The sequence below is a fragment of the Balaenoptera musculus genome, chromosome 11 (assembly GCF_009873245.2).
Source record: "Balaenoptera musculus isolate JJ_BM4_2016_0621 chromosome 11, mBalMus1.pri.v3, whole genome shotgun sequence".
NCBI classification, from domain to species: Eukaryota; Metazoa; Chordata; class Mammalia; order Artiodactyla; family Balaenopteridae; genus Balaenoptera; species Balaenoptera musculus.
The window spans coordinates 52,184,819-52,199,763 of record NC_045795.1 but is presented as its reverse complement, the minus strand read 5'-3'; the positions used below and the strand labels follow the sequence as shown (position 1 = coordinate 52,199,763).

General features: G+C 37.8%; 1 protein-coding gene across 3 annotated transcripts in view; it reads right to left on the bottom strand.

Annotated features, from left to right (window-relative positions):
* The window catches only part of CNOT10 (CCR4-NOT transcription complex subunit 10), a 64,982-nt gene that overhangs the window by 33,267 nt on the left and 16,770 nt on the right, over positions 1-14,945 (bottom strand). For all 3 annotated transcript variants that reach the window (XM_036869684.1, XM_036869683.1, XM_036869685.1), the window contains 6 exons: positions 12,626-12,776; positions 10,020-10,162; positions 7,066-7,152; positions 6,428-6,511; positions 4,839-4,956; positions 1,740-1,889 (listed from right to left, as the gene is read on the bottom strand). In XM_036869684.1, the coding sequence (XP_036725579.1) occupies positions 1,740-1,889; positions 4,839-4,956; positions 6,428-6,511; positions 7,066-7,152; positions 10,020-10,162; positions 12,626-12,776 (733 nt within the window). The remainder of the gene's footprint in view (positions 1-1,739; positions 1,890-4,838; positions 4,957-6,427; positions 6,512-7,065; positions 7,153-10,019; positions 10,163-12,625; positions 12,777-14,945) is intronic.

Here is a 14,945-nt window from a genome sequence, read left to right as displayed (position 1 = left end):
CATTACGTGTTTTCTTAACCAGAAGCATTCTGTTAATCTTAGGGTGTTGGGGAACTTTACCACGGAAATAAAAAATTAATGTACTATACCTACAATGACTATTGTTCACTCATTCTTTTTTTAAAAAAATTAATTATTTATTTTTGGCTGCGCTGGGTCTTGGTTGCTGCACACGGGCTTTCCCTAGTTGTGGCGAGCGGGGGCTACTCTTTGTTGCAGTGCGTGGGCTTCTCACTGAGGTGGCTTCTCTTGTTGAGGAGCACAGGCTCTAGGTGCGCGGACTCAGTTGTTGTGGCTCGTGGGCTCAGTAGTTGTGGCTCGCAGGCTCAGTAGTTGCAGTGCACAGGCTTAGTTGCTCCGCCGCATGTGGGATCTCCCCGGACCAGGGATTGAACCCGTGTCCCCTGCATTGGCAGGCAGATTCTTAACCACTGCGCCACCAGGGAAGTCCCACTCACTTATTCTAACTTTTGCAGGCCATAATAAAATGAGACTAGGGAATTCCCTGGCAGTCCAGTGGTTAGGACCTGGCACTTTCACTGTCGGGGCCCAGATTTGATCCCTGGTCAGGGAACTAAGATCCCACAAGCCGAGTGGCGTGGCCACAAAAAAAAAAAAGAAAAAAAGAGACTGTGATTTTTGGGATACATTTTCCATCAATTAAATAGTCTTTAAAATATTTTAAAAAGCAGGACTTCCCTGGTGGTCCAGTGGTTAAGACTCCGTGCTCCCAATGCAGGGCGCCTGGGTTCGATCCCTGGGCAGGGAACTAGATCCTGCATGCTGCAACTGAGAGCCCACACAAGGCAGCAAAGATCCCGTGTGCTGCAACTAAGACCAGGCGCAGCCAAATAAATAAATACATAAATATTTTTAAAAACAATAAATATTTTTCAAAAAATTAAAAAATTTTTAAATATTTTAAAAAGCTAAATAATTGCCTGATTTTAAGCATTTCAGATCAAGGATCCACATCCTATGAATATTAAAGGAATAAACTCCAAGAATTTGCTTAAAGATTGTCAGGTGCTGTCAACAGTATCACATTTGAAACCGTGAAAAGAAGCTAGAATAAAACTAGTTTGGCACAGTCAAGAAATCTCAGCAAGGGCTTCCCTGGTGGCGCAGTGGTTGAGAATCTGCCTGCCAATGCAGGGGACACGGGTTCGAGCCCTGGTCTGGGAAGATCGAGCATGCTGCGGAGCAACTAGGCCCGTGAGCCACAACTGCTGAGCCTGCGCATCTGGAGCCTGTGCTCCACAGCAAGAGAGGCCACGATAGTGAGAGGCCCGCGCACTGCGATGAAGAGTGGCCCCCGCTTGCCACAGCTAGAGGAAGCCCTCGCACAGAAACGAAGACCCAACACAGCCCAAAAAATAAATAAATAAATAAATAATAATTAAAGGTGCTAATAATTAAAAAAAAATAGAAACCAGGGATCTCTGGCTGATTTACCTTTAAAAAAAAAAAATCTCAGCAAAATATTTTGCTTTATCACATTTACCATATGGGATTACTGACTTTCAAATCCATGAAAAAGTGAATGTAGCTTAAACTTCTTTAATTATTACTCAAAGGAGCAACATCTACAAAAAATCCCCAGAGTCAAATTTTTGGGCAGGATCAGTGTTAAGTGTATGTAAGAACACATGGCATGCATTTTAACCAGATGCTTGCTCTTTAAAATCGTATTTTCCTCAAATAGTAAAATATAAACTGTCCCCCTTTAATGGGCTTACCTGGATCAGTGCTACCTGCACTGAGCTGTGCACAGACGTTGTCGTTCTCCTGCAGAGCCTTTTTAAAGTAGAAAATTCCCAAATTGTGCTTGCTCATGGCAAAATGGATACAACCAAGATTATTCCAGAACATGCACCTCAAGCATTCACCTGAGAAAAACATACGTAAGTTTATCCACAAATTTTATTGTTGATACACATCATACAAGAATCAGGCTTAGCGAGCAAGAGTTAATTATATATGCAATTCTACTCAGTCCTTACAGAACAGTTTATAAGGCATTTGAAATTTAGGAAACATCTGAAAATTTTGTAAACTCCTTTTCTCTTAAAATCTCTTATTAAAGGTGATAAATCAATCCTGCATTTTGATTTTGTTAGCCTGTTTAGTTTTCTCTTCTGATTTAATTTTTAATAATCATAGGCAAATGATACAAAAATGCAAAGGACAAGAAGTATTTATTAGTAACATAATATGTACGCACTGCATCCACACAACAAAATATTATGTACAAACTGGAAGGAATGCAGCAAGCTACAGAAACAGTCAAAATATATTAAATGAAGAATAGCAAGTATATGTAAACAGAACATGTAAAATCCTGCTTTGGTTTGTTCAACCCTAAGTCTCCACTCTTCTTTCCGTTCACACTCCTTTAAATATGACTATGGCTGAGCATCTATCTTCCCATGTGTGTTGGGCATTTGTATTTCTTATCCTGTACACTTGCCTCTTCCTGCTCTTTACCCATTTAAAAAATTTGGTTACAGATGTTTTTCCTATTGGTTACCTGCTAGTGTGTATGTTATAGAAACCTTCTGTCACATCTGTTTCAATTATTTCCCTCCACTTCCAGTTTGTCATCTGTCTTGTGACTTGGTTCAGAGGGTGTGTGTATGCTTGTTTTCAATCATAAAAAGTTTTACATTTTTATGTGGTCAAATTTAGTAATCTTTTCTAAACTGTATGGTTCTTGGATTTTGGATAATGTTTAATCGAGGCTTCCCCACCACAAAAATAAAATATTCATCCAAGTTTTCTTTTGCTGTTTTTATGATTTTATTTTTACATTATAATCCTGCATCTCTCTAGATTTTATTTTGGTGTAATGAAAGCAATCCAGGTTTTTCTAAATTGTTTCTTTTTCTAAATGGTTTTCCAAACATTCCAAAACAATTTACTGATAGTCTGTCTTTTCCTCAATGATATAAAACACCCAACTAGATTGATAAAATTAATAATCAGAATATTCATTCAATGCTAAATACTAAAGGTTGGCCTCTGATATATTTTAAAATTAAACAATGAGAATATTTAAGAAAGAAAAAAAAGCTAGGCTGAGGAAAAAAGAGTAAGAAATACACTAATATGTTTTAAAGGAGGTTGCTTCTGGCGAGTGGCATTATGAACAATTTAGGAGAAATTCTATTCCCAAATCTTCTCTAATAAGCCTATTTTATCAGCAGCAAACACTGAATTTTATGTGTGGGAAGCAAATTAAAGATTTTAAAATTAATACTATGAAAAATATCAATATATTAAAGTATATAACTATATATAAAATCTATCCTATTAGATTATCATAACTGTTGACTAGTCAACTACATGTCCTGCTCCATTTTAAAGACTGACAACATCTGAAATTCTGAAATCTGTGTCAAGACAATTCTAAGTAAAATTTCTGCAATGTATATTACCTTTTTAGTCTGAGAGACCGTTCCAGTTTGGGTGTTAGAGGGTCTCTGAGGGGAAACTATGACAATAAAAACATGAAAAATAAAAATTTAACAGAATCAGAAATGGGTACTCAGAACAAATGGAGTACCCAAGAGAATTATAATGGAAAAAACTGCCTTTCTCCATCCTCTATGACTCCACTGAACTGAAGGGGTGAATGGGGGAAGGTTTGAGTATGCTTGCATGTGTGTTCTGTGCATTGGTCTGAATAGAATCTCAAACAAAACAAACACTATATTCATCCTTTGCATTCTGAACTTGGTACAAAATATTTTCAATAGTTTAACCTTGGGGACTTCTCTGGCGGTCCAGTGGTTAAAGACTTCGCCTTCTAATGCAGGGGGTGCGGGTTCGATCCCTGGTTGGGGAGCTAAGATCCCACATGCCTCGTGGCCAAAAACCAAAACATAAAACAGAAGCAATATTGTAACACGTTCAATAGAGACTTTAATTAGATTTCTTTTTTAAAAATAATTAATTAATTAATTAATTAATTTTTGGCTGTGTTGGGTCTTCGTTGCTGTGTGCGGGCTTTCTCTACTTGCGGCGAGCGAGGGTTACTCTTCATTGCGGTGCACGGGCTTCTCATTGCAGTGGCTTCTCTTGTTGCAGAGCACAGGCTCTAGGGCACGTGGACTTCAGTCGTTGTGGCACGCAGGCTCAGTAGTTGTGGCACGCAGGCTCTAGAGCGCAGGCTCAATAATTGTGGCGCATGCGCTTAGCTGCTCTGCGGCATGTGGGATCTTCCCGGACTAGGGCTTGAACCCGTGTCCCCTGCATTGGCAGGCGGATTCTTAACCACTGTGCCACCAGGGAGGTCCCAATAGAGACTTTAAAAACGGTCCACATTAAAAAAAAATCTTAAAAAAAAAAAAGTTTAACCTCATTTCTTGAATAGTTTAACCTCATTTCCTTCTTCCCCATAAAACAGCAATGATATGAACTTAAATGACAGCTGCAAATTTTACCTTTCATTTTACTATCATATTATTCACTGCTTTTATGCGAGAGAAGGGAAAAGTAAAAACATTATGATCTCATTTCCTTAAAAGGACTCATTTCACAAAGCAAAAGACCAAGGACCTTATGCCCTGGACATAATTTCGAAGCTGGTATTAAAACCAAAATGATAGAAAGAGCATGTGAAGTGAAAGAAAAGTAAAATAAGAAGGGAGGCTTCTTTTAAAATGGAAATGAGTAATAAAATAAAATACCAGGAATTTTCTGAAGCAGCAATAATAAAACATTTTCATTTAAAAAATTAGCAAAAATCACTCTGAAGAGCAGTCTAGGGGAAAAAACCAAGGAACAAGGCATAAGAGTCAGGAAGAAAATACCAAAACTTCACAATTTTCTTTTACCTGTTTTCATGAATCCTGGATGCTCAGCAATGTTTGAACTATTCAACAGCTTCACAGCTTTTCGATAATTGCCTCTTAAGTACTCAAAATTGCTTTTAAGAAACAGGGAGGGTGCGGACTGTAAAGAAAACATAAGTTTCTTACAGTTTGTACTCAGATGCCCAATGTGAGATCGTAATCAGACTGTTGCACTGGCATGTGGTCAAGAGCATACATGAGTCACTTAAGCCACCGTCACAAAAACTATGGTCTCTGAGCTTTCCATTGCTCTCACAATCTAAAACAATGAAACCTGGCAGAGAGCACTTTACAAACTGAATTATTAAAGGTCTACCTAAAAAAATACATACAACATATATGAGTAAGAATACAGTCTGCAAAATATCCACTGACTGTCTTCATCTATTACACTATTAATTGAAAGCCAATTTAACAGCAGAAACTAAGTCCTTCATTTTAATGGTTATCACAGAGACTGGTGATCTCCCTTATTTTTTAGGATATAAATACACCTCCATTAGAACCCAAAGAAGTACAAATAATCAAATGCTTTTCCAAGTGGGGGAAAAAAGTGTCATTTTATGAATGGAAAAATTCCCTAACAGAATTCCTTATTTTCAAGGGCTAATCTTGCTGTTACAAAAATCATGCTTTAGATCACAGACCACCTTTTGCTTCTCCTAAAACTTCCTCCTGAAGTTTTCCCTGATTTGGGTATGACTAACAATTATTTATTGTCCTGTTTGTCTCTCCCCTCTGACTATGGCATCCTTTAAGGAAGGGAATCATGTCTTTTCTCACAAGAAAGGTTTGATAATGGCTGGCTGGCTACTTATACTTAAGCCTTTCCCTCTTAGCCTCAAGTCTACCCTTCAGGTCTAGGCTACAACTGTTCTCAAAAATCACTTGAGTAAAACTGACCCAGTGGCCAATCTGGATCCTGCCTGAGATTTCTAGAGTCAATTTTCTTGAACTATTCCTTCTATAAACCGTATCTCTTTATGATTTCACACTTTTAGTTAACAGTTTTCCTAAACGTATCTGTCTCTTCCCTCTACTGTCTTTAAAAAAATTACTTATTAGTGGAGGGATGGGGTGGAGGGAAATGAAAGAGTAATTATAACTCAAGTACTCTGGCACTAATCAAACTGAAGGTATTGTCAAGCCAAAGATCATTTGGAAGGGGAAGGTTTGGGTTACAACCAAACTGTTTATCATCAATAAATGTTTTGAGTATAATCTAAAAAAATCCTAAAGTGTCTAATAACAGTAAATGTTTAAGTGAATTGTGATAAACCACTCAAAGAATTCTGGATAGCTATTCAAAATGGTGGTTTTGAAGGCTATATACCAAAGGGAAATGCTTGTTATAATTTTAAGTGAGAAAAGTACGATGTTAAATTATAGACACAGTATGATCACTACTTCACAACTCAATATAAAGGTTTACAGCTGGCAGTATATATGCACTATAATAGACTGTGATAAATTATTTAAAACTGATAATACCTATTGTCCAAATAAGAAAATTCAGGACATAAAAGCTGCTAATTGAAAAAAAAAAAGAGAAAACTCAAGAAGAAACTTACATTCCCAGCTGTGTTCATGACAGACTTGATTTCCCTTTTGCATGCCTTCAGGGACTTCATTTGGATATACGCTCTTACTTTATACTGTCAAAGGAAAAACGCTAGTATGTAGGAACTGTAGTGGATTTACAGATGCTGAAGCAATTTTACTTTCTAGTTAAGAAAATTAAACCCAATCTGTTCACAACAGTTATACCAGTTACTTGCAAAAGTGAGTTTAAAATTATCTTAAATAATCTATTTTTATTGTACTCTTGGAATATACTTTTAAAAACTAAAACATGGCAGGATGAAATTTATAACTAAGTTCCAAGCAAAAATCCTATTAATTCTTAACTGCATATGCCTAACTAACAATGAATTTTAAAATTCTACAAACTAATTTTTATCATCCAATACATTCCCAGGCCATTTCTCTCAATTTTCTATAGAGAAGTAAAAGAAATGACATTGCATTATCATCTTGAGCAAAGTATATTTAGAAGGATAAATGTGCTTCTAAACTGTAATACTTCAAAGCCAAATAAACATACATGCCTTGAATTATTTACTGCTCTCAATGATCTATCACATTCTTCATCATTCATAACTACTAGTAAATACATGTCACATATAACTTCTCTTAAAATTTATGCTACCTGATGTATCTTTGACTTCGCAGCTTCTATTAGAGCTCCACTTTCAGCTTTATGATTAGACCCATCTTTGTTGCTGTTATTACCAGTCTGTAGGGTGGTGAAACAAAGTTAACCAAAATTAAATATTTTTGACCATAATTGAAATCACTGATTTGCAAGTGAGCTAATCTGAATCACCTAGAGAACATTTTCAAAATTCGGAATCCCAGGTTCCAGAGATTCAGGTTTAATTGTTTGGAGTGGGTCACAGATGTAGAGAACAAACTTATGGTTACCAAGCAGGGAACGGAGGGTGGGACAAATTGGGAGACTGGGATTGACATATATACACCACTATATATAAAATAGATAACTAATGAGAACCTACTGTTTAGCACAGGGAACGCTACTCAATGCTCTGTGGTGACCTAAATGGGAAGGAAATCTAAAAAAGAGCGGTTATATGTACACGTATAACTGATTCACTTTACGGTACAGCAGAAACTAACACAACACTATAAAGCAACTATACTCCAATAAAAATTTTTAAAAAAACAGTTTGGAGTGGGTGACAAGAAACTCTACTTATAAGAAGCTCATAGTTTAGTATAGTGATGGGCTAGGTTTAAAAAGGCTGGCTATTGGACTTCCCTGGTGGCACAGTGGTTAAGAATCCGCCTGCCAATGCAGGGGACACAGGTTCGATCCCTGGTCTGGGAAGATCCCACATGCGGTGGAGCAACTAAGCCCGTGTGCCACAACTACTGAGCCTGTGCTTTAGAGCCTGCGTGCCACAACTACTGAAGCCCATGCGCTCTAGAGCCTGTGCTCCCCAACAAGAGAAGCCACCTCAATGAGAAGCCCGAGCACCGCAACGAAGACCCAAAGCAGCCAAAAATAAATAAATAAATAAATACATTTATTAAAAAAAAAAAAAAAAAAAAAAAGCCTGGATATTACTTGGTCAGAACTCAGATTGTCTTTCTACAACCCATAATAGATCATGTCATTCCCTTTTTAAAAACTTTCTCTGGGGACTTCCCTGCTGGTCCAGTGGCTAAGACTCCACACTCCCAATGCAGGGTGCCTGGGTTCGATCCCTGGTCAGGGAACTAGATCCCACATGCTACAACTAAGAATTCGCACGCAGCAACGAATATAATGCGTGCTGCAACTAAGACCCGGCGCAGCCGAATAAGTAAATAAATTAAAAAACAAAACTAAACTTTCTCTGGTATCAACACTGCCAACATCATACCCTAAATACCTAGCAAAGTATTCAAAGTCCTTCATGATCTGACCCATATTTGAGCTGCCCATCTCACCCCAATGATCTCCATCACATCCCTCAGGTACTCCCCAGGTCAGATTACCAGAAATCCCTCCCACACACCACTCTCACTCCTTCTGTACTCTCTACTCTGCCAGGATGGTCATCCTGCTCCATCTTTCCTCTTCTGACTTGTTGAACTGTTACATCTTTCAAGGCTCAAATCAAACATCCAAACTGCTCTGAAACGTTCCCTAACCTCCTTCCTCCTTGTCATGAACAGATTTTGCTCCATCTTTCTCTTCCCACAGACGTGAGCTTCTTGAAAAGCAACAACTGCAGTGTTTTCATTTTTGTCACCTTAGTACCACCTCATAGAGCACACAGCATCTGCTGAAATGAGTTATATTTCATCAACTATTACAAGTACTGAATATAAAAACGAAATATTTTACTACACAACAGTGTTTGGGAATAATGCTAAGATTATTTAACTGAACTCTCAGATATACACACTTGTAAAAAGTAATGCTAAATGTTTATTTTTAAACCTCAAGAACTTATACAGGCAGAAAGAAATGTATTGATAATCTGTTTTCTACAAACACGCCTTTTTCAACAAAGAAGCAGGAAGAGGAAGAAAGAAGGATCATCCCTTGGCGGCCAGAAGCACAAGCAAAATGAAAAACACAAGAATGAAGATGTATTCTTAATTTACACCAAGTGTCTCCAGAACGTGGTGAAGCTTAATTGTCATAAATATGTCCTCTTTTTGAAGAACTTTAATGATGAAATTTCCCCAGATTATGGAATTTTGTTGTCTTCATTGTAATCTTCACATTCTGTAAAACTAATATCTCACACATGAAAAGATGTGAACATATATCCTTGGTCATTAGGGAAATCAAAACTATTATGAGGTACTACTTCATACCCATTAGGATGGTTACAATTTTTAAAAGACAGGTAAGGGCTGGTGAGAATGTGGAGAAAATGGAACCCTCAAAAGTTGCTGGTAGGAATATAAAATAGTGCAGCTACTTTGGAAAAGTCTGGTAGTTCCTCCGAAAATTAAACATAGAGTTACCAAATGATCTGGCAATTCCACTCTTAAATACACACCCAAGAGAATTGAAAACATATGCCCCCACAAAAATTTGTACATCAGTGTTCATAGCAGCATTACTTATAACAGCCAAAAGAGGAAAACAACCCAACGTTCATCAGCTGATGAATGGATTAAAAAATGTGGCATATCTACATAACGGAATATTATTTGGCCATAAAAAGGAATGAAATACATGAAAAAGGAATGCTACAGGCTACCCATGGTAAAATGAAAATAATATACTAGAGGCCAATCACAAAAGGTCACATAGTGTATGACTGCATTTATATGAAATGTCCACAAAAGGCAAATCCACAGAGAAAGAAAAGTAAACTAGTGGTTGCCAGAGGCTGAGGGAAGGAGGGAAAGGGAATCACTGCTAACAGGTACAGGGTTTCTTTCCAGAGTGATGAAATCATATAGTGGTAATGGTTGCACAATTCTGTGAGTATACTAAAAACCACTGAATGGTACACTATGAAACGGTAAATTTTGTGTATGTAAATTATATTTTAATAAAGCTGTTAAAATAATATTTAATAACCATAAATATTAATCATACTTTACATTTTAGTCTGATCACCTCAGAACACTCACCTCATTCTTTCCATTTTTGTTATTGTTGCCCTGTGAAATCATTTTTTCTAGAACAGCAAGAAGATGTAAAGCTTTCTCAGCTTGGTAGGTTAATATATACAGGTCTACGAGCAAAAAACACACTGCTTGGGCAAATTTTTCTTCTGGCGGGAAAAAACATGAAAAGAAAAGTCACAATCCAAAGTGAAGCAAGTATCTCAGACCATTCCCCACAGAAAAAGCTCTAAAAAGCAAAGCCTGAGTCTTGACTTAAAGGAATGTTTATTACCTAGAGCTGTGGATGGAACCGACAATGTCATTCTATTAGGCACCTCAAGGTCTCTCATATCAGGGATTCTACTGTCTGAAATTCCTTTGGCAAAATATCTACCAAATACCAGCATATGAAATGAGGAGTATTACTTTAGGTGGAAGGAAACCCTAGTTCCAGTGCCTGCTTGGCTACTTAATAGATGTGCAGCCTCTGCACATCACTGAACTACTTAGACCTCAGCTGGCTGACCTGTAAAACAGGGAGAATACTTCACATGCCTGAAGGCAGGGGGTGGACCAGGCGATCCCCTGAGGTTCCTTCTAACTCTAAAAAGGTCTATGACTCTAGGAAAAAGACTTCCTTTCTAGGCACAGAGATGGGGAAAAGAAACAGGGTGATTACAGACACAAAAGAAACAAGGTGTGGACTGCAGTATACCAGAAAATTGAAACAGCCAAGAGGAAAATATAAAGACAAAAACTTCAAAGGAAGAAGAGCCCAGTGAAGAGAGGTATATGTCTGGTATATGACATAACACTATTTTCCTTTCCTTTCAAAAGAGAAGATAAATGGAAAGGGTCTAAAAGAAGGCTGCTATAATCAAGAACTGAACATTGCAAAAGCCCTTAAGAGCCTCCTAACAAGTCTTCCTGATTCCATTCTTGCTCTTACACAGTGGCCAGAGTAGAATCCATTTAGAACTAAAGTCAGTGCAGTTGATGTGCAAAGGTCACACATCTCCAAGGGCTGCACACCACACCTGAAAAACAGTGAGTCCTTCCCTAGGCTAAAATGCTAACCCTGTGCTCCCCACCTCGCTCCAGTCACCATGGCGCTCCTGCTGCTCCCCTCACTTGCCAGGACCACGCTCACCTCAGGGCCTCTGCACACACTATTACCTCTGGCTGTGATGCTTTCCCCCAGCTGCGTGGCTCACCTCTTCTCTTCATTCAAGCCTCTCTCAAACACTGTCTTATCCCAGGCCTTCCTCAATTACCTTATCTAAAAATAACATCCCCAGTCAATCCTCTTACCCAATTTTAGCCTTTCTTTGCAGTATTTAACTACCTCGCCATATGTATTTATCGTATTGCCTCTCTCTGCCATTAGAACATAAGCTTAATGAGGGTAAAGACTTTCTCTATTTCATTCACTGTATTATCTTCAGACCCTAGAACAGTGTCTGCTCCATAGGGTATGCTCAATAAATTTATGTTGTATGAAGAGCCAAGTAATAAAGTTAAAAAAAAAAAGGTTTTCAAAGAAGGAGGAAAAGTGGATCTAAAAACTGACTAGTTGGTTGCTATATTCTGCTCAGCCATAGTAAAGATGAACATCATTTCATTATCTGTTCTGGAAATTCTAAAACCCAGCTTTCTAGCAAAAGCACATCTGTGCCATCCTAGAAATATAACTGATTTCCAGCTTTACAGGGGAAAGGAACTGGTCCCTAGTCACACAATCTTTCACCACTGAGGTCTCCTGCCTAGTCTGTCAGCCACTGCATCCTCAGGGCTGAGGGGCAGAAGAGCACCCGGAAAAGGCCTCCCTGGAGCCACAGTGAGAGCTCTCCAGCCAGCTGTCAGCACCAGGGACCCTGGAACCTTCCCAAAGCACCAGAGCAGGTACAGACCACCACCTGTCCTGTGGTGACCATAACAGCAATAAGGGGTTTATAAATCAGGACTTCGCCCCAGTGTTTTGAATTTAAAAGAAAGGAGCCATGGAGAAGAAGACAATTGAAATCTGACTGCTTGCAGGCTGGAAACCAGCGGCCCTCTCAAACATTTCCTGGGTCCAGCTTTGCTGCTTTATTTGCTCCCTCTTCTTTCTTTGCCCTTACTTGTCTTACTACTCTTACTTGAGGCTAGTAATTGTAAGCTAGTTAACAAAAAAGCTAATTGGGTTCTATACTATCTACTCTATGATTACCCACAAAAATTTCAATTAGGCAATATACAAAATAAAATACTACACTGTCCCCTAACATTCCAAAACACTCCTTCCTTAATACACTACTCAAGAAAGAAAGGATCAGATACATGGAGGTGGTGTTTAAACATCAAAGAAAAAAAAAATCAGTAAATCTTTTCAATTAGAAATAGCATTTCTAACAGTTATCATCAAAAATTGGGATAGGGGTAACAGTGGGATATTAAAGGAAAACCTGGATTCATCTAAAAGTGATATAATTTTTATTTTTTCTAACCATAAAGAAAACTCGACACAGCTTTTTTTCTTTCTTTAAACACTCACATGTAATTCTGATTCAGGTTATTATCTAGATAAAAGTATCAGAGACCTTCACAGGTATGAGAAGATAGGCAAATTTCTGATTTGACAGATAACATACCAAAAGGTTCTATGAACTGATAAAGTTTTTCACCAACGGATATGGCTTCTGTATACTGCCGGAGATGATACAGGATGACTGCTTGATTGTAATACAACATACTGTTTTCAACATCATCTAATCCATCCATTTCTTCAACAGCCGAGTGCACCTATTAAACAATCAGCAGGGATTATGTTCTAACAGTAATAAAGAGCAAAAGTGAAAGAATCTAAATGAATAAACAGGAACACAGGCCAACATTTTTTACTCTAAAATTTTCCACATTTTTAATAGGACCTCTAGATTTTAATTACTCTCACATACTAAAAATTATTTCATTCATATAAAATTCTGCTAAGTAAAACATTCTGATGGGACTTTATTAAGTACCTCGCCCAAGGCAAGGTGAGTCTCTTCCTTGCCACTGTGAAGGTATCCTCAATGCTTTCTAAAAGCCAGTGTGGCTTCTGAGTTGGGTTCCCACTTTCCAGCCTCACGCAGCAAGAGGCTACATAGGGAGTGGGCAAAACTCAAAACGACCTTTCCTATGAGAATGTTATGAGGTACTTATACATAAGCTTGATTCCATTTTGTAAAAAGCAAAGTAAATTTAAACATTAACAAATAATACTATTTAACTATGTGCCAGGCCTGCTACATTAAACCTTTTACAGAGAATACCTCCTTTAATCCTTCTCATACCTCAAGGACATAGATATTATCATTTCCATTTTATAAATAAGGAAACAGCAAAAAACACCTTAATTATCTTGCCTGAGGTCATATGACTAGAAAGTATACTTTCTGATTTTACTACTATGTTCAGGTTTTATTCTCACAATTAAAAAAAAAAGATTTTTCAAAGTAATGAACAACAAAAATATACTTTGTCACACATGGTGGTGAAAATCGGCCTTTAATGGCTTTACTAGAACCCTAACATCCACATCTGATACCAAAAGAATAAAAGTCACAACACTTAGCATTTTAAAGCTAATGACTATCTGTATACCCACTTTCTGTAATAGGCTTTTAAATTTTTATCAAGTTTTACAACCATTCTGTAATTCCATGGAACACATTAAAATGGAATTCTACCTGTATTAAAATTTATCTTTCTTTGCCACCACAAAGACTGCAATAAATTACTGAGGAATGTTAAGTAATTAATTCTAAGACTGACATTTTCCTAAATTAAGCAGTGGAATTTTGACATACAGTTGGCCCTCTGTATCTACAGGTTCCGCATCTGTGGATTCAACCAACCACAGATTGAAAACACTTGGGGGAAAAAATTCCATAAAGTTCCTAAAAGCAAAGTTTGAATTTGCTGTGCGCTGGCAACTATTTACATAGCATTTACATTGTGTTAGGTATTATAAATAATCTAGAGATGATTTAAAGTATACAGGAAGATAGGAAGATGCGTGTAGGTTATATCAAAATATCATGCCATTTCATATAAGGGACTTGAACTGTGGATTTTGCTACCGTGGAGTGGGGGATCCCTGGAATCAAACCCCCGTGGACCTCCAGGTTTGACTGTACAGGGACTTAACAACCTTGGTCTAGCTAATGATAAGAAACAGAAAGTTCATGATACATAGTGATTTGTAATCAGACTTCTGCAGATTTCAATCACCCATGTGGTGAGCCTGACAGGAGGGTTCAATTGTTAACAATTGGTCCTAGCTAGCTAACAGCATGTGCATCTCAATGAGTTTGGGGTCTTTATAATTTTCACTTATCAAGTCTCTATCTTCAAGTGATTAAAAATAGTCTCTTTAAATAGAGAAAACTCAATTTCCAAAGAAAGATAACACTTCTAGGTAGTTATGCAATGAAGAAAGAATAAGCTAAGAAAGGGATAATTCTCAGCCAGAAAAAGGGGTTTTGGACAAATTAAGGAGTTTTGGTTTCAGCAAAGGTTGAACTTATGAATAACTTTGCCACATTTTCTATGATTCACCAAAATAATCTAGTAATTGCTCCAGCCAGAACAAAAACTACTCACTAAATGAGATAAAAAGTCACTGAAAGTGGCATGGATTGACAAGGTGTGTCACTATGCCCAAAACATGTGACTGAACAGAAGTATGATTTAGAGAAAGCAAGGAGACACAAGTACAAACACTTGTAGGAAACTCAAGAGAGTTGGAAGGCACTGTGCGTGTGTGTGTGTGTTACTGAACCAATCTTATTAAGAATAAAGGCTGGGACTTCCCTGGTGGTGCAGTGGTTAAGAATCCGCCTGCCAATGCAGGGGACATGGGTTTGATCCCTGGTCCAGGAAGATCCCACATGCCGTGGAGCAACTAAGCCCATGTGCCGCAACTAC